Here is a 25096-nt window from a genome sequence, read left to right as displayed (position 1 = left end):
TCCCCAGTATGGGGACGGGAAGTCCATCAACTGCACCCAAAACAGGAGGAGAAAGGGATGCGGTGGGGTGGGGGTGGGGTGGAAACATTTTCTAGGGCAGTTAACAGCAAACAAACGTTCAAGTCAAACCACACAAGTCACTGCGGCTGGAAGTGGCAAGGCCATGGTCAGCAATGGGGCAGGGGAACGCAGCAGACACACAGGTTGGCCACAGAGTTCTAAGGGGGTGTGAGGGAGTGTTGGGGGAGGCACCAATTCTATTTCTTTAAGAGCATCTGGTGTGCTCTCTGAACAGAGGCTATTCCAAGTAAAGAATTTAAAAAAAAAAAAAAAAAAAATCTTTATAAGTGACTTTGTGCTCCCCACAGGAGAGCAGTGTGACAGAATCTAATTCTCCTTCCTAATTGCATTATGACTTCATGCAGAAACCGCAGACACCCTGGCTCTGAAGGGAGTGCCGCTCTGTGAAGTGGGATTTATTCAGGGTGTCTTAATCAGAAGACTGGCGAGAGGTGCCAGGCCACCCCTGTGAATCAACTCGTGGGGTCACTCCATTGTTGGGTAACATTCGGAGTGTATGGGCAAAACGCAAGCAGTCCACTTGCAATACAAGTTAGAAATGCTGTCATTAGCTTGAAAAATGACAGCCCCTAATTGTCCTAACAAAGACTTGTTTTCAAAGGCACTTTGCTGCTGCCTTTAGAAACTCATCAGAGAGAAAGAGGTCACAAAGAGTTGAGCTGGGCTTCAGGCGCTGTAGGGTTAGGGAATGAAAAAGGCCTTGCTGAGCTATTGTCTTGATTTTAATTTTAATTACAACAGGGCAAATCTATTGTATACTTACTTTATTAGGTCAACAACCAAAAAACAATCCCAGGTTCCTGCAAACCCAGTCAGTGTGCGTGGCCTTAATAGTCCCTCTCCGGCTGTTTTACGAGTATCATCAAACAAGGTATCCCAGGGCAGACCCTGCATGTTTTGAAAGATGCACATTTCACGAAATACTGACTCCTTGGTCTCCTGGCCATACCAACAGTTTATGGCATCCTATCTTGAATAAATTAAACATCACCTATATTTCATGTGGCAGTAGAAGATATTTACAGAATGAAAAGGCTCTGACAATGTGTGAGATTAGAGACTGTAGCTGTTTAACCAAGTAGCCAAAAAAAAAAAAAAAAAAAAAATGCTGCATGAGAGGCAGCTGGGCAATATTTAGTTGAAACAGTCATGTGTAAGCTCCGCTGTGGCACATTCTAATCCTTTCATATGGATTCTCTCCAACTTAGAATTGTTCATTGAGTGTGACAGACTGGGGGTTTAAAACTAATCCATAAATTAGTCCGTGGTCTCACACACAACGGGTGCCATAAATGAAAATGAAAATCCTAGAACAAAATTAAATTCACAACCTTAAATACTTTTTCTTCTCCAATTGCTCCGTGGTGCTCCTGCTTTAGAACGCCCCAATTCACGGTGAGACTGCATTTTGGGGTGCGTGTGTGCAGGGTCTACGTTAAAAAATGCACAGTGTAATAACCTAGAGAACCCAATCTGCTCAGAAGCAGAGCTTAATTGTAAAGAATTTAAATTCTCCCATTTTGATTGTCATAAGCTTAAATGGAAGCGTACTAAGCAGTCCAGACATATTTTAATACACTTTCCCCGAGTTTATTTTCTTAACTAAAGTCAATAAGGAGCCAATGGGTTTTCTTAATTGAATTCCCCTTCAGTTTGTGTTACGGAGCTGCTTTAAATCTAGACACTAGGGCAGGCGAGGAATTCCCCTGACAATTTTATTTTCATAGTTGTGTTTCGCCGGCCAATATATATTAAATATAGTTTTTTAAATTCATTTCTTTATTTATTTCTGACTTATTTGAAATCTATTGAAAGCAAAAATACGTGCCGGAAAATTAAATTTCGAAATTTATTTTCTACTGGATTCTCAGTTAATTTTCTTTCCAACTATGTTATGCTTTAATTAAACTCCCATTTCTCAGGGGCTGGGAAAAAAGGGGACAAGAACAGAACAGAAGCTAAAAGGGCCCAAACAGGGAAGTCTTGTTAAAGCTCTTTTACTTCTTAAAGTCACCCTCTCCTCCTTGAGGGGGCAGAAGGGGTTATGGGGTAGGGCCCCAGGGAAAAGCAGGGTGGGGAATGGGTTGGTTTTTTGTTAAGCAATTTCAAGTTTTGTAAAAGCTTCTTCAGAATTGTTCCCTAATGCTGCTGTGCCCCTGAGATCTTTTTCATTTGCAAACCAGATGTTCTGAAAATAACAGGAACCCATACAGGGGTTCCACCTCACAAGGAAAATGTCCTAGTCCTAGTAGTAGTCGTCTTTGATGCTGGGGTGGAAGTCTGGGTGGAGGAAGGGGAAGTAGGGGGAAGGCATGGGGGAAGGCATAGGGGAGGGCAGGAACAGAAGAGGAGGGTGAAGGTGGAGAGGGGCGGGCTCTAGAAGTAGGAGCTTCTAGTCCTCTCCGGCTAGATGCGGAAGGCTCCTTTCAAGTCCTACCCTTTCCACCATCAAGACAGCCCCAACGATCGCTTTCTAAGCCCAAGAAACGCATATGTACGATGCTAGTTTTCTGAACTGGGGATGAATCTTCAGTATGGAAACCTTTCAAGTCCTCATCTCTTGGATTCGTTTAAAACAAGGAACATAAAAGTATGGGAATTGTGATGGAAGCAATAGCAAAAAAAAAAAAAAAACTCCGTTCCCACCTCTCATTTCTTTTTTTTTTTTTTTAAAAAAAGGCAGAATCAGGTGAGCTTCGTTATTGTAGTGTTCTCACTGCTTCCATTCCCTCATAAATCAGTATGGGTCAAGGGCTGGTTGGCTATGATGCTATTGGTAATGGGTCTCTAATCATCAGCAAAATAAAAATGTACACAGTGGAGACAGTATTTAAAAGAAGGGCCATGCAATTTGGGGGCAAAAACTTGAGAAGGGGGCTCATGCGTATTTTCTAGTGCCCTCATGATATGCTTGTCACCAGGCATGTTGGCCCATCAGTAACATTCAGTAAGTATGCAGTAAAGGATGAGTGGTACACGGTCTTAATGGAGTAGAAGCCAACTCTGGGAAAAAAGGGAATTTAGTAAACACTCTAGAATGAAAGTTGTGTATGTCCTAGCAACAGTGGCTTAATATATGCCTAGAACGTAAACACACACACACACACACACACACACACACACACACACACACACACACTGCAGACAGGTGCTTGAAGTTGGGCCATCATGCTTACTTTCCAGAATGCTGTCCTTACCGCCATTCTATGCATTCCTTGATGGCAGACCAAGCTACTTGACGTGTGATGCTCTCCCCAGTCCTGCTCTGGCCGCAGGGTGGGCCCTCCATGCAGAGCACCTCCCACTCTTGGGTTCCAGGGTGGAGAACCTAGTCTCTCTACCATATTTTAAGGGGCTTAAGGACTTTTCTGCCTCCCCAGGCACTAGCATCTTACTTTATGTATTACAGGGACTTGGTATTTGTTAAATGAATGCCTAAAAGCTGGTGGATAAGCATATAGCCCTTTGCACCTCGCAAACACCTGCAGCACAGAGGAGGCTAAGACCTGGAGAAGTGGCTCCAGGTGAGGCCAGGCTCTCTAAGTGTTGTTTTGATGGTCCTGGTACAGGGGGAGGTTAGCACAGGTGTCCCTTCTTTCCTCCGTATTGAAGAAACTGGAAACACTTGCCATGGTGTTGGGTCTCCTGCACTTGGTGTGCTCGGAGCATCACTGAAGGAGAAGGACCACACTCAGGTTTAGGGGCCTGGATACACTTCACACACACAACGGCTTAGGATATCAGACTATGAAAGCCAAGGTAACAGGTGGGCCTGCGGGCTGGGACTCACTTTCTCCAAGGTACCCTGGGATTGTAGTGCTTAGATACCAAGCAGAAGAACAGTGCTGTTTTCTTCCCCAGGAAACACAAAATACTGAATTGGATACGTACTTTTAAAAAGAGGAAAAACTCATTTAGAAATGACCTATTTCATTCCTGTGAAAGGATTTTTAAATGTGTTCTAGGACTTGGCCCTGTAGCTATTCATTTCTTATTCTAAAGTGATTTTAATGTTTTAATTTATGACAGTCACATGTACAGTGACCTACAGGTTGGCCCCCCTCCCCCCGGCCCCAGTGAACCTGAATTTCCTACTGAAGCTGCCAAGGGTGCTTATAATAACCGAGTGCTGTGTTGCTTTCTAAGGTAGACTCCTCATCAAAGGACAGGACTGAGCAGAATCAATACAATATCCACATTATCTAGGGAGGGAAACACTATTTTCCCAAGATGGCAATGGCTAGAGGAAGAAGCTGGATCCAATTTTATCCACACCTCATACCTCAAGTCAGCTAACTTCAAAGAAAATTCCAAACACAAAACAAAACAAAAGACCCCTCCCCGGCCCCCCGTTTCTCTTCGGTTCTAATTTCGGAGTAGAATCTGCCTGAAGGACTCTGAGCCCAGGGGATGGTTTGGCTGGCCCTCTATTTTAACAGAGGGCTCTGGGGACAATTTGGACAACGCGGTTTGTTCTTCAATATCACAGCATGTATCTTTGTAAATGAAACCACATGGACAACTTGATGTGATTAGGGAAAAAAAAAAAAAAAAAAAGCAGGGGGCGGCCAATTGCCCTAATCGGAACAGACATACCTGATCAGAATACCAGTGTGCATGAGACAGGAGAGACACCCAAGAAGCTCATGGCGAATTATAGTGAGGCTCCGGATGGCTCCCATTTCAATTCCAACTCTCCAATGCTTTTTTTTTTTTTTTTTTAATTAGAGAGAGAGATTCTAATGAATGAACGGCATAATGGTTGCGAAGCTGCGACAAGGCTGATGGGGCAAGTTGACATCAAATACTCCATTCAGTACCCCAGAGCCTTCAAAAATTCCTCCCCTAGATCAGTCTACTGCTAGAGGTGTGCGCCGTCACACGAAGGTCAGGAGACCTGCTCCATGCACCTGAGACGGGAGAAAGCTGCCCGGCTCCTCCCACCAGGCAGGTGTAGGATTCGGGATGGCAATATCACCTCGGACTGGGCTCATGATTCTCCCCTCTGAGGATCTTTAACCTGCTTTTGAGGGAGCCGGGCGACTGAGGACTCAATGATGGTCTGCCTCTCTAACAAGGAAAACAATTCGATTACCCCGGTTATGGAAGATAAAACATAGCGCCGGAGCACTTCCTTTGTGAGGAATCAGAAATCAACTATGGCCTTTCAAGTTTAAAAATATTTTTCTATCGCATTTGTACATTTTCTTGTAATGAAACTCTGACCTGGGGAATGGGTTTCAGTTATTGCATCTGAGTGGGAGAAAAGAAATGGAGGACTGTGGGCTGCTTCTTTTTCTTTTCTTTTTTTTCCTTCCTTCCTTTCTTTTTTTATTTTTTTTTTAAAGCTCAGGCTTTATGTTACTGTCACTGGATTTAGCTGTTGCAGCTTTTAAGGCTAACGGGTGGCTGTTATGTAGTGAACAGTGCGAGAGAGGAGAGTGGAAATTAACTTAGCTATCCATTTGCCAAGATTCGGTCTGGAAGGTTTTTTTAGGAACCAGTCTAAATCTCAGGGATAGCCTGGACCTTTAAAATGGGACACAGGCTCATTCAGTTCCATAACCTTTAATCGGCTTGAAGTAAGGAGCAAATGTTAAAATCCACGAGTGTACTTTCTAGGCAAGATAAATACATGGAAGCTGCTTGTTAAGACCCAGCAAGCTTAGAAGATCATGTCCGTTAAGGCAGCGGATCCTACAATGTGTTTCAGTGGCAGTTTTGCTCTAACTACTCTTGGGGTGCCAGGGAGAATCTGGGTGTTCACGGCCACAGATGCCCTCTGTGTGTGGCCAGGGTTCAAGTGCTGGTGCCGAAAGGCTACCGTGCATCTGGGAGCTCATGGGGTATCCCCTGGAGCCTTGAGGTCGGGAGCAGAGAGACAGAAGCCAAGACAAACCCCTGTTTAAAGGCACCTTCGATGTGGACAGGAATACAGGACTGTTTGCTATATTTCCTCTTATATGGAGCCTTTCTGGTTGGAACAGTGATAACAGTGACTTGCAGCTGTTTGAGGACACAGAGAAGCTTTCGGTGGGGGTGAAGGCTGAAAGCTGGGAGCAGAGGCACCTCCGCTGTGTTGCACAGAGTGAGGGGGTTGGAGTTCAGGGGGTGCTAGCAAAGGTCTTAAAAACAAAACAAAACAAAACAAAAACCAGCCTGAGCTAGTGAGAGGCCAGACACAGATGAAAAGTGTTTTTCCGTGTTATGGAGAAATGGGGCATTTCCACAGAGCGAGAAAGGCCTCCACTGCCTTAAAATATAGACCTGCCTAACCTGAGTCACCTAGAGGGAACCCTCTAGAATGAGAGGTAGTTAAGGGCTGGCTCATCCCCGGGCCCCTTCTGCAAAGATGAACCGACTACTGCAAAAGGGCAGCGGGGGATGGAGGTGTAATTCACACAGACGTCCAAAGGGCCATTCACAGGAAATTTCGTGAAAACCTACTATTGAGAGCTCAAGCCTAATTCAGTTTACAACCTGGATAAGCGGCAAGAAATCACGAAAGGTAAAAACCTAGCTCCTGGTGTGGACAGTGGAGAGGCTGGTTGACCTGGAATCAGGAAGGAGGGAGCATCTTTGCTGTGCTCAGCAATGAGGGGGAAAGTGGGAGGAGTCTGCGCACTAGCTAACAAGCTTTTGCTTAAGCCGCGGAAGAACAAAACTGAAACACGAAATACGCACAGACGAGGATTTCGGAAGCAGCCTGGATGGAGCAGAGTTTAGAATGAGGCACAATAACCAATTGATGGGTTTTCGGAAGATTTTAAGTGCAGGCACTGATGGTTGCATAAACAGCGGACAGAAAATCCTCACTAGTGGCTTTTTCTAACGTTCTCTTTGTCCCACTGTAATGGGTTAGGAAGGTGAAGAAAACAGACTAGGGGATCTACCATCTTCATTCATAAACGTCCTCTTCCATAGAGCATTTTCGTCATGCTTGTCCCACCAACTCCTGTGAAGACCAAGAGCGTCTCCAGAAAGTCAGTGTAAAGGACAGCTGCCTTATCTAGGGTGGTAAAGTGGGTCTACACACAAAGAATGATGAATTATAGAGTCAGTGTTTTAACAGAAGTCCTGCATCCTGGGGCATGGAGCTCAGAGAGATCTTGCAGGCTCCTGGGATAACAGAATGAACCGGGGAAGTTCTCTTTTAAAGAAAAAAAATTTTTCCCCCTCATAGAATAATCACTTTTACACATTCTGGGGCTGGAACCCGCACACAGCAGTGGGGGAAGATCTTATGTCAGGAAATCCTGCATGTCTAGTCGACACAGTGCAACTATAGGCTTTCCTACCGTAGCAGACAGCAGAGCTCCGAGGCTCCCGGACAAGCAACGTCAAGTGGTATGAGAGCCACAGAGTACCAGCAAGGGGATGGATGGCATCCCTCCTCCCTCAGTGATACAAGTTGGAGACCATGAAACTCGTTTTGAAGAAGAGTTTCAGACAGTCCAGAAAAAGATAAAGCCACAGAGGCTGTGGCTGCCTCTTCCATACCTCCAGTATTTAACTGAGGGCAGTAGGCCGGGACGGGGGTGGGGTGGGGATGGGGGATGGGGGATGGGTACATGAGTGCCCAGCACAGAGAGGACAGTGGCTTTCTCTGACCTTGAGACCCCGACAACACACATAGGTTCTAACACTGTCAGTGGGTCCTCTCTGAGGCAGGAAGAAGGGTGATGTATTTTGAAACATGACCCCCCTGGGCCTGTTAAAGGGTGTGTATTTTCTTCCATATGAATTAAGATGGAATTAAGACAACGAGAAGATCCAAAGGCAGAATACTTACCATTTCATCAACCGTGGCTAAGCCTAAGCTACCGGCATGTTCTTGCATAGCCAGGCGGCCATTTTCCCTAGCATTCTGCTTTGAACAGTGATGCTTGAAAAAGAATTCTCTTAAGCGTAAGTTGCAAAATATCTGATCTACTGTTAAATGCCTGGATGTTAAAAGATTTTCTGAGGTCCTTAAGATTCAGCTTAAGAACAAAGTATCTCATGTCTCTGAAGTTCCAAAATAAAGGACCCATTACATTCCAAGGATTTCAAGGGACCGTTCCGGCTTCTTTGCATACACACGAGAAAGACAATATACATTCAGGACATTTTCAGTGGTCATGAAGGTACCGTACCTGTGATGATGGTAAGGATGGTGGTGGTGGTGGTGGTGGTGGTGGTGGTGGTGGTTGTTGTGGGAGGAGGGATAGTTGTGGGGGGATCTGGATAAAAAAAAAAAAGGAAAATCAAACCCACAATGCTGAACACAACAATGATCAGTAATGACAAAACAAAGGCATGAGGACACTGAGATGTTTGTTTGATGACGTCCCCCTCCGAAACCAAGAGCTTCCCCGCCCCACCCATACCGGAGATCTGGATCTTGTCATTGGAACCTCAAACCTTACTTGGAAAAAGCTAAGATAAGAAGAAGAGAGATTTGTATTAATGATGTGAAGTAGGGATGAGGTGATGTGAAAGAGAGAAGGGAGGGAAAATCAACACAGGACACCCCCGCCCCAATCTGATCTCAAAGGGGAGGGTCAACCAGCTCCGCGCCCGAGAGTCATTTCAGTTTATGCTTCTGCGGATGGGAGAAAGGAGGAGGAGAGGGCGCTGCTCCAGCGAAAGGGCTGCTATCGGCCAAGGATGAGTGTGCTCTTGTTCCCCTGCTCTCCGTGACGAGGAACTTCATTATTCCCCATCAATACATCCCAGCGGGAAGTGAAACTACTTCCACGCTCGTAATAAATACAAAGAAGAGAGAATGTCACCACTAAATATCAAGTTCCAGGCATGTGAGATTTTACTGAGATTTTGTTTTTTTTTAAAGTCAATAAATTTTACAACTTATAAATATTAATGTGTTAGTTGCCTTGGCTCGTGTTAAAAGCTTGACCTGAGTGGGTGGCGGTGATAAGATTGAAAGCCCGCCTTCCTTCTTGTAAACAAGAGGATGAGATATAAACGGGCCTTGACCCGCCAAGCCAGGAATCCCAGAGGGAACCTTGTGTCAGATGTTTGATATACTGTATATTCTTCTATCATCTCAGAAATTATTTGGGGGACAAGGGAAGGGCAAATCTGAAAGAGAAAAAAAGAAAATCCTGAGCCCAAATGATCAAACTGAATGTGTTAAATTGTCAGCGAGACTTTGAACTAAGCAATCATTCTGGTATAAGAGAGCGTAAGACGATTTGAAGGCTTTTGATTTTAAATTTTATCTAAAGCACGTCAACTTTTTCTCCCTGACACATCTGGTGTCCTTTTATCTCCAAGTGAGCTCTCAGATTGTCTAATTAATACATCAAAACTTTAATTATATACTGCACCTTTATTGGCTTTGGTACAACTTCCTGAAAGTTGACGAAAACACTGTTTTGGTGCCTGGTTGTAAGGTCTGCTTGAGATGATTCCTACTATCGATCACTAATCTGAGGTTTTAATTTTCCTAACCAACCTCTCTCTCACACACACAGTGTATGACTGTGATGGGCAAAGATCAGCAGCAAATGGTTCTGTCTTGTGGGAGACTGTGCTTGTTTAAGTTGGGGACACGAGTGGTTTAAAGCAGCCTCACACTGGAGTTCAAAAAGGAATTCAAACAAAAACAACAAAAATTAAAAAAAAAAAAAACAACCCACAAAAACCAAACCCACCCCCCAAGACCAAACACACACACACACACACACACACACACACACACACACACACACATCTCACTGTCTGCCAAGATGCAGTAATGATTAAGTAATTTCAAACCACCTTTTCAGATGAACAGGCACCTTTTGTTCAGTCTTGCTTCCCTGGCCTCGTTCTCATGGAGGCCCCAGGTGAGGAAGCATTCGGGGACCCAGCAGATCTTGTGGCTGCTCCCACACCTTGCCGCGGGCACCGGGACAGACACAGCAGAGCGAGGGGCACGGGCCCCCAAGCCAAGGTCTGAAGGCATCCCGTGCCCTCTCCTACCCAACTCAGCTGTACCCAGAGAGGCTCCTGCTGCCCAGCATGTGGGCAGCTAATGTGGTTTCTCTGTTCTGGTTCAACTACAATATTTATCACTGGAAAGGGAACATCTGTGCCTAGGAGACTTCCCCCTGGTACACTCTAATGCTATTTCTGAACCCATCTCTCAGAGTATTGGCACAAAATGTGTGATATCCACAATATAATCAAAGGGGAATGGAAGGTCCACTTTTGAAATATGATTTGAAAACACGATTATGAACAAGGGGTGGACCAGACTAACAAGGGCAGAGACTTCAGAGAAAAGGTCACTGGTCCCTTTCGTTTTGTGAAAATCACACACTTTCAATTATTTTCATCACTACCGGGGTAACTGTTGTCCTTCACATCTGGCTCAAGTGACCTGAATGACTTAGATTCTATTAACAGGTATAACCTCGTTGCTCAGATCATTTCCGGCAATAAGAGCAACGTGAGGCCACTATTTAAGAAAGTACAGAGTTGGAGCTAATGAGCGGTGTTTGACACATAGAGGCTCAAAGAACAAAAACAATTGGGGCTCAGGCACTAACCAGCTAGATTCTCCAAGTATAGGAGTTATTTCCAGAGAATTAAACATTTTAAAGACACGTTAACGCTTGGTTCATAAAGTACTTTGAACATTACTGTAGTAGTAGTACAATAAACCACCTCTGAAAAGAAAATCTACTCGCCATCTTGTCTCCAACTGCTAGGATATTTTATTAACGAACAAGCAACACCTCAGGTTGGCCTTGTAGCTGCCATTCCAGGCAGCGCTACTGGCATAGCTTAAGGGAGGGAGGTAGACTCCTATAGATCTAACAGATCCCTGGACGAGGGTAAGTATGCCAAGCTGGGTTACGGAGATGTGTGTGTGCGTGCGCATGTGCGAACGTGCGCGCATGCACTTATCAGAACAGGTAGGTCACTACGTTTCTTGGCTTTCAATAATGCACTCTGGCCCGGCAAGTGAAGTCCAAACATCTCATGTTGAAGTGTATTTACTGTTCTGGTGGGAAGCAGTGAGAATCAGAGGCCCTACAAAGGAAGATTCCAATGTCCCTGTAGACTTGGTAATCAGAAGTGTGGTGGCTCGGAGACACAGTAAGCCTGAGACCTTGAGCAGCTTAGGTGACTTTCCTAAGCTTCCCCTCTCATCTGTACCATGGGATGAGGATAATGCATATGTCCTGGGGTTCCTGGGGAGATTCGAGGTTGGTCATGCACATGCAACAGTGGGACACAGGGAGAGATCAAAAAACGCTAGGCGTAAGCTGGCGTCCCATGTTCCAAAGACATCTGTGTCCTTCAAATCCACAAAATGTTTCTTGTCTGGAAAGGTGGCAACAGGAGGGATGATAAATCAGAGTTGTTTTTCCAGATAACTTAGTCTTCTGACTCACGGAAGCATACCCTAGACTGGTGGGCATTTGCCACTGCGGACCTGGGGGACAGCAATGGAGGGGGCTTGTGGGAGGCTCAAACCCTCATGTACAGACAGAGATCTACCTGGCAGCCTCTGGCATCAGTGGACCATGAACAGTCTGAGGCACAGGGTGGCTGTGTCATATCAACTGAAAAGGGGGCCAGGGTACCCCCTGGTATGGACATGGGATCACTGTTCCCTTCATGGGGATCTCCTCAACCACTAGGGAGAACTAATACTCTTACATGTGTAGAGCACAGACCACGTGGGTATTGTATGCAGAAAACACATCTCAGATGTTTACAAACCAGGTGGATAGATGTGATCTTGTAATTCTGCATTACGTTAAAAGGGGGAGAAAAAACCCCCTAAAACCACAGAATTAGATCATAAGGATTAGATTTGAATATCCAAGTAGATAGGGGGTAAAGTATGCTTCTGCATCCTCAAGAAGACACTGACTCCTGTTTTCTTCAAAAGGAAAATGGCCAGGTTCTAAGACATAACGGAGACAATATTTCCTACATATGGTTCTGTGTGTATGGGTGTATATGCGTACACAGTTATACTTGGATAATGTATTTACAGTGCTAACAGGAAGAAAGAAATGTGCACACATAACTGTATATTCATAAGACACCAAAATTTTCAGGCCTGTGGTTCCTCATTCCATGTCATCTCAGTTCATGACTATGCTTCCTTTATAAACCTGACCTAGAGACTTTGGACAGAAGAGGCATAGTCTGCCATCCTAAGGCTAGAGCAGCAGTGCCCTCTTCAACTACAGAGAGAATATTCACCACACAAAACTGACATTAAGATATCAATGGGAAAAAGTCGGGCGCCTGGATGGCTCAGTGGGTTAAGCCCCATGCCTTTAGCTCAGGTCATGATCTCAGGGTCCTAGGATCGAGCCCTACATTGGGCTCCCTGCTCAGCAGGGAGCCTGCTTCCCCCTCCCAACCCGCTCTGCCTGCCTCTCTGCCTACTTGTGCTCTCTTTCACTCTCTCTCTCTGTCAAATAAATAAATTTAAAAAGAAATGGGAAAAAGTCTAAGATGTCTGACACGTAGGAGATGCTCAAGAAACGTTTGCTGGTTAGAGAATGCAATTGATGATGCTATATGCTCTAGTAATCCTGTGAGAAGATATTAAGAAAACAGACAAATTTAAAAATAAATGTGTTCATGTCTAAAGGAAGAGCTACTGGTGGTTTATGTGGCTACCAAGGAGCCTGTATCATTTCTCCAAGTATTTACTGGCTTGCAACATCTTCGGGAATGTAATAGCTTCATGCTGAAAACAGGATACTTCTGTTCATCAAAGCAGGAGACTAGCTCAGATATCACAGGAAAATACCACTGGGAATAAACTTTCTGAGCTAAATAGCCATTAATTGGTAAGGCTGAATTTTGCAGTCATTATTTCTAACACAGTCTCCATGGCTTGTGCCTGAGGACACAGCTTTCCTGCTCAGCATGACCAGGGACTGTGATCTAGTGGGAAATCCCCACGATTAGAGGGAGAGACGAAAAGTCAGTGCCCTCCCAGGTGGGGACACTGGGGTCCACCTCAGGCCAGGCTTCTTTAAGGTCTTGCAGAAAACAAATGGGCTTCTGGTTTTCAACCGGACCAAAAGCTCTGGGAGGGAACATAAGCAGCAACTACATGTAAATGAGTCTAGTAGAAGACAGGTTTAGCTTTCCACGTACCGTAAACATACAGCATATAATCCGAGTGAGCTTTCCCCACTATGTTAGAGGCTTCACAGCGGTATGTACCGTTATCTGTTTTGTTTAGGTTATTGATGAACAGGTTGGGCCCGGAAAGGACGGCGTGCTGAGGCATCTCATCATCGACTCTAACCCAGGTCACCATCACCGGCCTGCAGAGGAAAGAGGGGCGGCACAGGGTGCTTCGTTATCTCCCACCAAGACGTCTGCGTCAGCTTCCCACCCACGCATCACAGGAGTCCCGTGGAGGGGGACACGATTAAAGACATGTAACAGAATTACAGCCGTGAAGTCCCCCTGAGTCGGTCTGGAATAAACTTTTTCTAAAAAACATTATCAGGTATTAAAAAACTTTCAACGGACCATAAGCAGGAGTCTCATTATTTGCAATTCATCTTTAACAAATCAGTAAATAAAACAAGGTGCCCTATTTTTATGCCCTGCTGTGTGGTTTCACACCAAACAGGACAGAGCCCAGCCATCATTAATCATCTCATTAATTAGGGGGAAAACAGCAAATTCTTGGCGAGTGATACACGCATTACTCTGATGGTTACAGATATACCAAGACTCTTGCCTGGAAGCCACTTGGGAGATTTAAAGGGATTTCAAGTTTCGTAAAAAGAAACAGACTTTTACATCTGAATGCTGCTTTCTTTTGACCTCTGCTGTTGAAAAAAGTACCTCTGTTCATTCGGGGAAAGGCTCAATCCTTTTTTTCTCCTTGACTCCTACCCGTAACCTGCCTCCCCCAGCCCAGTCCACCTTCTCTATGGGTTCCTCTGCTACATGCCTTGCTTTGCTGGCTCTCCCAGTCCCCCTCGCTGTCACACCCTCCCCCTCTCCACGTGCACCTGCAGACCCTGTGACTCAAGGGTGAGGCTTCTGGGTCCGAGTTAGTCACTGAGGGGTGCATCTCCACCTGGGCTCCTTCTGGCATTCAGAGGCCACATTTGTTTCAGCGCCACATTTGTGTTCATTAGGGAAAAGCCAATTTTACAAGATGTTCTGGAGCCCAAATCGCACATGCACCAAGTTATCTTTCAAAACTTCTTGAATCTAATGTGCGCGTTCTTCAAGGTGGCTCCCTCAACCTCCCGTGACATCAGGGCCATGTGGGCGCCTATGCCTGAAGCTCTCATTTTGGAGGAAGGGCAGCAGAGACACAGGCACAGAAGTAACTTCTTATCTGTCCCCAGCACCACCTCTAGGAGCGGCGACAGGACCGAAAGGCCCAGCGCTTAATGATGAGCGAACACCTGAGTTAGCCCTGTCGAGTAGCATTCCAACTTTCAAATGGGATGTGAAGTTACAATTTTTCTTTAATTACACATGGGTTTGTCATCACAACCCAGTAAATTATTTAAAAATTAGTCCTGCATGTGTTGCTTGTAGGCAACGGCAAATGGGTCTGCCTGGCATTCAGAGCTAACGTCCTGCTGCTTGACAGCTGAAACAATCAGTGGGGGTAAGTGCTGAGGATATTCACAACATTTAATGGCAAGTTAAATTACCATTTTTATTGTATGCAATTTCTTGAGAAAATAAATAGGTAATATGCCGGAAGGGATCGCAGTGGAGTAACGCGGGCTTGCTCACACAGCCGTCCACCCGTTCCCATCTGGGAGGAACAAACAAATACCTTCTCTGGCATAAATGTCCTGAAGGAAACATGTCATTGACTGTCTCGGTGGCACATTCAACGGAACAGAGTACCTTCTTTGGGGGGGGGGAACCCCACAGAAACAAAATATAGGTTAGCAAAGCCATATACTCTAAATGTGGTTAATATGGCTGAATATAGGTATTACAAGTGGTGAGAGGCCTGGGAGCATTTATTTCTTTTCCTCCACTGGATTTTATTTTATTTTTTATTTTTCTGGAGGCAAGGTAAGTCACTAACCAGGGCGTACTCCAGACAGTTTACGGAAGGAAAGATCTGCATCCTTGGCTTGTGTTCAAAGGAGGGAAAGATTGCTCCGCCAAAGCGTGAAGCATTTTGAACCTAGTAACTTGGGCGCACCACAGAACCAAGACCACCTCCGACTTCCTAAAGGTCATCTTTAAAGCTCCACATGGTGAGGCCAGACAGAGCAGACTCTAGCCCGCAGTGAGGGAAGCCTGACACAGGGAGGGCTGAGGCGTGGCAGCTGCTTCCGTCTGGCTTCCCAGTCTCTTGTCAGAGATCATGCCTTAGCTGTAACAGGGACAGTACTCTCCAGAGATTTCCGGAAACCTTCCTTAAGATGCTCAGAGCATGAAAACTGTGATAGTCAGGCTGGTTAATAAAAACTCTGAGGGAAAAAAAAAAATCATACCACAGGGACAGCAGAGGGAGCTCAATGCTATTTTGTTTTGTTTTGTTTTGGTGGGGACCACTCAAAGTTGAGGGCTCAGAATCTCGACACTGACTTGTTCCCTCTTAGGGTTCTGGGGATTGTTTCCTTAAGAAACAGTTAAAAACAATCTTCACTCTCTTAGAAAGAGCTTCTCTCCTCTCCCCAGATGAAATAGGATGGATGTCTGAAGCAGTGCCATCACTAAAGCAGCTTTTTTTGCTCTATTAGTGATAATATACAGCAGTTTCCCTAATTCACTTCCATTCATTCCGCAGGGAAGCAGCTTCTTTGTACTTTTCCATAAAATAAGAGTGTTATGTTCCTTCTCTTCTGCAGGGGCATACATAGGCTGCTTGAGAAAAGCTCTGGGGCCATTCCTTATGAACAAACATATTTCTAGGAGTCACTTTCCTTTGAGGAAAGGAGAAGTAAAATTAAAGGTAGGGCAGATTCATTTTCCAACGGCTGGCCCTAATCACAGCGGCTTAATTTAAATCTGAAAACCATCTTTCCCGGCAGCTTAGACATTAACACAGAAGGTAGCAGATTTATCATTAGATTGTGGGCATACTAAAAATTTATTAGGATTTTTTTTTTTTTTTTTTTGTGAGAGAAGATAGTTCTGACAATCATGTTGATGATAATAAAATAGAATTAGTCGAGATTTCCATCTTAGCTGGCATTTCATTTTTCTCCCAATCCTGGCCATTAAGAACCGACCACAGGTATTTATTCCCCCCTTTAACTGAATATTCCTTATTTCTTGCAAAATCTTCCATCCTTTACAGCAGGAGACAGGTGACAGGCTGGTGACTTGCGAACGCACAGCTTCGTGTTGTGACATTTACTGTTCATGACCCTCTGCCAACCTTGGCCTTCAGAACTTACTGGGGCTTCCCGATGGCTTCACATGTTAACTCGAGCGCATCCCCTTCCCGGGTCAGGCCTTGTAGAGGGTAAGTCATCTGAATATGCACTTGAGGCTTATCTGTGTGACAACAACACAAAGTGTAATGTTTAGCAAATGACATCAGGCAAAAATCAGACTTGCATGCCGCCACAAACCCCACACCACCAGCACTCGCGCTCTCCCCAACCTCATGCCTTCACTAACATCCTCCTAATTAGTTAGTAATCCTGGCATTTGCTCAAATTAAATTGACTAATAACTCCAAGGAGTGAACCGCGAGCAGATAAGAGATTCATAAGCCAACTGCGCCACATCAAACATTTCCTGTGAAATACATTTTGTTACATTGAAGTTTATCTCCAAACTCACTCAAGCTAAAGGAAACTCATTTGCCTTCATGCTGAGGTGAAGCCAGATATTTGTGGTGCTCAGAATTGATACATTTTATCATATATCCTATATTACTATGTGACAATATGTTGTGACAATGCATATTAATAAGTTTGCCTCTTCTATGCTCTTGATTTTGAATGGGAAAGGCAAAACTTCCGAACTCCACTCAAATGGCTTTGAGAATAAAGAAATGGGCGCTTCTGGTGGTCCCAGCGGAACTCTTTGACATCTCAATGTATACACACATGAGAAGGAAGGATGCAGACAAGTACCGAGGGACTACTGTGCTAGGAGCTGTCATTGGTGGTGGAATAAGCCCAGTTTTAGGGATGAGAACACTGGTACCCAGTCCAGTAGCCAGTGGAATGAACTAGCCAGTCCAAGGTCATGGAGGTAACTTAATAGGAGGCAGGCCTGTGAATGTTGGGATTTCAGGTTCAAAACCACATTACCCAGTAATAATCCATAATTAAAACCAAGTATGGCTTCTGAAGGCAGTCAAGTACTTAACTAAGTGATGTAGCTGTTCTTACATACACTGGCTACTTAAAACCTGTGTTTGGAGCTCGTCGGGGTTTGGGTCCCAAAGATGAATGATGGGAGGTATGGGCCCTAGGGAGGGAACCAGAAGGGATTGGGATTAACTTAGAAACCCATACAAATACATTTACAAATAAAACCTGAATGGAATGGGGAGACTGTTTTTTTCTATGTTGAACTAACAAGCTATTAATCCCTAAATCAGTTTTCTCATTTAATGCGGTGGCTCTGTAAATGTGTATTTTTGGAAACGTACCCAAGAGTAATAAATGTGAGAGGGCAAGACATCACTTGGCTGAAAGGTCAAAACAATTTCCATAACTTTACTTTCTCAGACAATCACACCACCTAAACATCAGCCCCTTGGCCTTTTACAAGCAGTGCTTAGCTCATTAACATTCATCCTATGGACTGAGAGGGAAATCAGAACTATGGCAACACTCAACTGATCTCAGACCGTACGCGGCTAAAACAAGCTGCATGAGGGAGTCCTCTCTGGGGATGGCTGCTTTCCAGACACGTTGGTACAGTCTTGTTCCCATCACAGATCTTTCTGTCTTGGAAAACCACGTGGCATTCAAAACCTTTTAGGAGTGCCTTTTTGTATACCAGTGTGCACTGCACACTGTGAATGGGTGACCCTCTCTGAGACGCTAAGCCACTTGCCAGAGGACATAAATTAACAGGCCCGAAAGCTCCAGCTGACACTTGCAAAGTAAGCATGGTTCTGTTCTTAGACTTGCTGGCCAAGGGAATGTTCGAGAACAAAATGGTGTGGCGGTGTCCAGAGACTGGTCACTGGGTAGGGAAAGTAGTCCCTACAGAGAGGCAGAAACAGACAGGATACACACCATGACCTTGAGTGAGGACTGGCTGGCTGAGAAGAACGAAGAGCTGCTGGCCACCCTCCTTGCAGAGCTCTGGTCTCAAAGCCTACACTACATACAACCATTGGGTGACATAAGTGAGTCTATCTGTTTTGCTGGTGTGACCCATAAACACAGAGCTGGCTGGTGAAGTCTATTACAAACACAAGATACGAATAAGTAAATAAGTAAGTAAAGCAAGCAACAGGAGAAGGTTACGTTACTGGGAACACCGACAGCCAAAGACCCCGGTCCCTTATATTTCACATTCAGAAAGAGCAGCACTTAACAGGGTTCCTGGTCAGGAAACCTCTGTCATTCTTACCTAGGAACCATTCTGGGCAAGGCTAATTTAAAGCCCCAAATCTGGGCTGAAATGGAACATTTGCTTCTAGGTTAATCTCTGATCCACGGAAGGACTACATTTTCCATGCTCTGCTGAGTTCTGCCCATTAATTAAGGAGAAGTAGGATGCCTGCTGGTCTATATAGAATTTTTGTTTTTTTTCCCTTTGTGTAATTTACAAGCAAACAGAGAGGGTGTATTTTTCAGCACAGTGCACTAAGGGTTTTACGTGCTCAACTTCCATTAATAATAAAGAGACTGTTGAAAATCCAAGCCAGTCTTGCCTCTCTTCAGTACCACAGACTTCTAGTTAAACTCTTTTTTATGTTACTAATGGCTGTTTCCCAGTTGTCAATTACTCACAGAAATTAGGAAGAGCAAGCTAAGGATCTGCTGTACCTGAAACTTATATTTAAAAAAAAAAAAAAATCCTACTACACCATAGAAAATGCACCTCCAATTCTGGTAACGGATTTTCCCAATTTACTCCTCAGGCTCCTGGAGAGACCTCTACCATCTACTGATGGGCAGAGCTGCTACAGCTACCTTAATAGCTGGCTGAAGAGGTAAACATTAATCTTATTTGCATCATACAGAAAAATGTCCTTCTCTGACACACGCACCACTTACATGCATGTTATTTGACCGTGGGGCAGCTGAACCAACTTCACGCCCTGCCTGCGAGCCGCACAGGTGGGTCTCTGTGCCAAGATCCAGCCCCTTCCCTTCCCCTGAAAGAGGAACTCAGGTATGCTCAACAGGTAGCCCAGACAGCCTGGGATTCCACTGGCGCCTCTCGAACTCAGGGAGGTTAAATTTCCCCAGGAAGATCCTGACTTGTATGCGAGTATGTCAAAATCCTGCACAATCCAGATGGCTAACTGAATAGCCCAAAGCTCATCATTTATATTTTAATTATGTTCATAAATCAAACGTTATAACCCACCAAAGCTTTTCTGAGACAGACCCAGACTCCAAGATTTATTTTTAAGTAATGAGGTAAGGCCCAGTACATTTTCTGGGTGATCATTTTATGCCTCGGTTGGTGTTGTAAGGCACAAGGCTACGAGCCAGAGGACACTTTCTACCCAACTGCAGTAACTGCCTAGAAATGTATCGCTCAGAATGGCTTAATGTCATTAAAAAAATGGAACTGCTATATAAAAATAAGAAAAATAGTTAGGTCTGTGCACTTATGGAACATTATAGTTACAGAGATGGCATCACCAACAGCCAATCAATTAGGTCAAGGGATCTGAGGTTTTTATAATATACTGTCATTTTTTAAAAACCCTATAAAAGACATTTAGCAAGACTCGTAGAGCAGACAAAATTCGTTCATTAGTCAAAGTTGCACAGAGGGTTAAATGCCAGGAGGCTTTGGGTCACACCACAGGAGCAACCAATTAAAAAAATAATATTAGAAAGACATTCCAATTTGATGAGACTTTCTTTAAATGTACTTTGCTCTCTCTATAAAGGGAAAAAAATATATATATAAAAGGAAACTCTTATAGAGGTTAGAACGGCTTGCTGGCAGATTACAATTGATTTCATGCCAGTCTGACCTTGCACCACGTTCTGTGATCTTTCCAGAAGTTGAAGCTTGAGACTCTGTAGCCTGTATTCACGTTCCTATGTAAATGAAAAATCATCTCCTTCTTTCTAGATCGCAACACTAACATAGCAGGTTTATAAAATTATTTATTAAAAAAAATGAGTAAAATGGTATTTAGCGGTTTCCTTTTGCCTGGGATGTCATCCTTCCCATGTACCAGACAGGAGTAGAGCTGAGGACTAGGAAGATACTTATATCCCAGCACGAGACTTATTACCCCATGGGCTCCCAACAGCCTTCCCAGCCCAAGAATTTCTAAATTCTTATTTAGAATGTGGGCATCCAATGTTCTCTGATGCACTAACTGTAACCAGGCCCAAGGTCCTGGTGCAAATTTGCTTCTGTGACTGCATTCGGGACACGGGCTCTTCATGGACAGCCCTTTCACCCAATTTCCGAATATCTGTTGGAGCGGGACTGGATGCCAGCGGAGCAAATAGTAATGGTCTCAGGGCATCTGCCAGGGAGAGGTCAAGGGCAGCAAGTGCTCACATGCATCAGAATGGCTGGGAGAAGTCTGGGTCAGTGCCTACGCATTCAGGTAGGGAAGCATCAGCTGAAGAGTCTTTGTAAATCACGGGGGGATTTCTGCAGTTTGGAGAAACACGACAATGCAAAGATTAACCTGAGATCTGGGGAGTATGAGGGGTTTTTTTTGCGCTTGAGGCAGGAATTGGCACCCCCAAAACAGCTGCCTGGATTGCCAGAAGAGGCCAGCTTTGCACTGAAGGAAGACAGTGTCCGGTAGGAAGATGTGATTGGGTCTGGTTTCGAGAGCAGTCACGTGGAGCTTTCAGAGGAGTTCCACATCTTGCAAAAGGTTTGCTTTCTAATGTCATAAGACATTCATGAATAATTCTCACCGCCATTTATTGTTTGTTTGCAAGGCAAAGGACCCCCTGCTGTTACATCTGTTGTATGAATGGGAGGACTGTAACTGCGCTGGGGGAGGACTGAGCTACTGGGGGTGGGAGGAGTCAAACCAGGTGGGAGCTGTGGGACCAACAAGCACGTACCACTTCACTCCAGCAGAACGCAACTCCTGCCTGTGGCAACTTGCAAGGAGTTTTGTGGATACGGAAATTACTGTTTACCCAACAGAATCAAATTTTATTCTGCAACGTTGCGACAGAAAGTTATGTTTCCAGTGCTTTAGAAATGGGCGGCACACTCATATAGCAATCTTCCCTATCTTCGAGAAATCTTTAAAATGTGAAAGTGAACGCAGGGAAGGAAAAGCACGAATTTCTCTATAGGAAAGTCGGCTCTGTAAGAAGGAAAGTTTTGGGTCTTTTGTATCCTGGCGCCTGGCACATGCAGTAGGCACTCAAGACTTGTTATGGAGTGAACAAATGCATGAGAAGCTGGAGAAATGCCGGGGCGTGGACTCCTACTCCAAGATCTGTTACTGACTTAAACAAACAAACAAAAAAAGCCAGAACATGAATACATCTTAAGCTTGTTAGAAGATAAACTGGGCACATTAACATTTTTGAGAGTTTATTTGAGCACCCATTGATTCAAACAGGGCAACACCACACTGAAAATCCTCCTGCCACAGGAGCTAGGGGAAAGGTTTCTATGGAGAAGACAGGGAAGCAAAGCAAGGGCCATTATTTGATTGGCTGTCGCTTAAGCAGTTGCCTTATTTGGTGAAAGTCTAGTTGGGCTGTTCCTGATTGGAGGTGGCTTCGCTTTCATTTTTTGGGGAGCCTGGGGACTTTGGTTGAGGATTTCCTTTGCTTCCATAGGCTACCCAAGACATGGTAGTTACCCCAATCTCATGGCCTCCCTGTTGAATCACTTCACTAGCCCTTAGCACAAAATATAATCGTATTATTCTTCTGGAAGGTCAGTCCAGCTTCCAAAATTTGAGGTTCAGCCCATGTGTTCTGATTTACATGCTTCCCTTTCACTACATGTTTATTTAGCATTTCTGGTGTATCTCTAAGGTGGGATCTTTGGGGAAATCATAAAAGGATGTTGTCTGACCACTCATTTTCGATTTTCAGATTTTAACTTCACAACCATTTAACCTTCCACAGAATTGAAATGTGACCTTGAGTTAAAAACCATTAGAAGACTCGCTTTGCAGTGGAAATGCTCAATGTCCACAGCCACAGAGACACATCTTCCCCAAAGACAATAGATGGGACAGCGAGATGTGGACAGAGCATCCTTCGTAAGAGACCTCTAACTCCCGAGTGTGACTTCATAAGGTAGAGGTGGTGGCTTTCTCGTCCTTGACCTTGTCATGTCACTCAACTCTTGCTCGCGACAGACTTGCCCTGACACTGACTCTGTGTTTTGAGTATTGGTCCCTCAACCTCCTGCCCCCTATGGTGCAGCAGAAAGCTCCATGAACGAGCTCCACAGTTAGTATCAGGACCGTGGCCCCGCCCCTGCCCTGTGGTCACGCAACAAATGACAGCTCAAACATTCGTTTGAATCCGGGGGTCTCCATGAGGAATACGAAATACTGAAATGACTTCCACTGAAACTCAATTCATTGCTTAAAAAAATAAAAGGAAGGGAGAGTGGGAGGAAGAGCATATTCTGTTCAAAGACGAGACGAGATCAGAGAGAAACAGGCCAAATCGGGGAACACCAGCTACTATGCTTTGAAGAATACGATCTGGGAACAGAACTGATGGGGAGAGGATGCATCCAGGAGCCGCGTTGGGAAACGACGTCTTATCCTCCACTCCCAAGCAGGAAAGCTTTTCCCATTTCCAGGTTTTTCTCCCTCCTTCACTGCAGGGGCACTGTTGATACCAGAGAAACATTTATTTTGGCACAGACAGAGAACAGGTTTGGATCATCTCCTCAACGTTCAATTTCCCCCCAATCGAGGGAACGAAAGGAGAAATCCAGCCTTCTCCCAACCCCGGATGAACAGGAAAATGGATTGACAAAATATCTGCCTAGAGGGGCTCAATAAAACTCATTTTGAAAATGATGCCTACGTACACGATTAACCGTCAGGTGATAATCAGAGGAGGGAAGGTATTCAAACACCCATTTCTAGAGTCTTTGTTTTCGCTCTCCCTTTCAAAACCCATCTCAATGTCTCGTTCTCTCCCTCTCTCTCTTTTTTAAACAAATAGGCACACATAGAAAAAAACTCTCACAAAATGAAGACTTTTGCAAATTGTACCAAAGAAGCAAGGCTGTGACGGGAGGAAAGTGGAAGACACACAGCAACCAATGGCGAGTCCGGAGTGAGGCTTTTCCCACTTTGCACGGCGATCTGAATTTCATACTGAGGGTCACAGCTCTTCTTTGAATCCCCAGCTTACATCGCTCTGTGTTGCCACCTTGATGCTATTTAAACAGTTTTCTTTTAACGCGCAGACAGTGAACTGTTCTCCTTTAAACAGGCTTTTATTTGACAAGAGTATGTTCCTTTAGATGTACAGCTCCACTAACCACGCGACAATTGCACCACGCTCCACTATAATCAACCATGTTGTAAATTTGAGCAACGCCACGTACACAGACATGCAGGAGGGGAAAAAAGAACCGCACAGAAGGAATTTAGGGTCATCTAGCTCAGAACGTTAAAAGGCAAAACTGTTCTCCGCCGAACATCTAAGGCAGGAGAGCTTTGAACTCCAGCTTCCGTGCATAATTATTTTCTGTTTTAAACACTGAGCCGTGTGTGGCTGCCTCGGCAGCCTTGCTGAGCCTTACAATGAAAGCCAGAAAACTGAGAGCCCTACTGTATGTTCTTCATTCCCAGCAACGTTCCTATGAGAAAACCTTATTAATGAGCTTGCAAACAAGCACCCAACAGGGAAATGTCACAAACAAGAGCGGCTAATGCCCCAGAAAATCAAATAACTGAACACTTGGCTGATTGTGGTGCCTTTCATATTTATAATAAAAAAAGGGGGGGCTTTAATTCACTAATTCTGAAGGGGTCAACACCTTGCTGAACAAAACAACTCATTTATTTATGTTCAGAAATCTCCAGATGATAAATTACATTGATGTTAATCACTTCAATGCATACTACACAATTAATATCTGTACTCACCATGAACTTAAAGATTATTAAAAGTATGACAGCATATACATCTGGCTGATTTTTCACATAATTGGGCACAACAATTTCTCCTGGTACCACAAATAAGGGTCCTAACAAACAAACACTGCAAAATTCTGTGTTCAATTAATTAGGACTTAAATCCACAAGACAAAAGCAATTCCAAGTTGTAGCTCAAGCCTTGTCCTCTGTGCAAGATGGTAGCTCTGTTTTACTGTTCCTCCTTTCCCTGTCGGACTTAAAGTAAGCTGTTGAACGGTATACACAGTGCAGGTCTTTGCTATTTCTTTTTAAAAAAATATCTCCTCAAAAGGATGCAGTTTATACAGAACTCAAATCCGTTATCTGTCATGTAACCGTTCATATCCTGGTTAATAACCATTGGTTTTAGATGAGGTAGAAAAAGGTTTCCGGAAGGCTTCATGCAGCAAAATGGGCCAGGCCCAAACCAAGTGAGTAGAATGAATACCAATTCCAACAGGTTAGAGTTCCCCCAGGGTAGTCTCATTTACCCAGAAAAGAGCTGTTCTTAATCTGAGGTCCATGGATGAGGTCAGCATTTCCCGGTGATAATCTAACACTTATAAATAATACTACAAAAAAATCTTTTTAGGGGCACCTAAGTGGCGCAGTGGGTTAAAGCCTCTGCCTTCAGCTCAGGTCATGATCCCAGGGTCCTGGGATAGAGCCCCACATTGGGCTCTCTGCTCAGCAGGGAGCCTGCTTCCCTCTCTCTCTCTCTCTCTCTCTCTCTGCCGGCCTCTCTTCCTACTTGTGATCTCTGTCTGTCAAATAAATAAATAAAATCTT

The 25096-nt window shown here is 44.5% G+C and overlaps 1 protein-coding gene across 7 annotated transcripts in view; it reads right to left on the bottom strand.

The window, feature by feature from the left end:
• CADM1 (cell adhesion molecule 1) overlaps positions 1-25096 on the bottom strand; it is a 322952-nt gene that overhangs the window by 23886 nt on the left and 273970 nt on the right. For 4 of the 7 annotated variants that reach the window (XM_059416669.1, XM_059416675.1, XM_059416678.1 and 1 more), the window contains exons 6-7: positions 16455-16554; positions 13207-13379 (exon numbers count right to left, since the gene is read on the bottom strand). In XM_059416669.1, the coding sequence (XP_059272652.1) occupies positions 13207-13379; positions 16455-16554 (273 nt within the window). Of the gene's footprint in view, positions 1-8216; positions 8304-13206; positions 13380-16454; positions 16555-25096 lie in introns of all 7 variants that reach the window. The other 3 variants (XM_059416660.1, XM_059416661.1, XM_059416664.1) reach the window with 1 other exon arrangement.

The sequence above is a fragment of the Mustela nigripes genome, chromosome 1 (genome assembly GCF_022355385.1).
Source record: "Mustela nigripes isolate SB6536 chromosome 1, MUSNIG.SB6536, whole genome shotgun sequence".
Classification (NCBI taxonomy): domain Eukaryota; kingdom Metazoa; phylum Chordata; class Mammalia; order Carnivora; family Mustelidae; genus Mustela; species Mustela nigripes.
The sequence above is the reverse complement of the archived record's forward strand: the minus strand, read 5'-3'. Positions and strand labels throughout refer to the sequence as shown.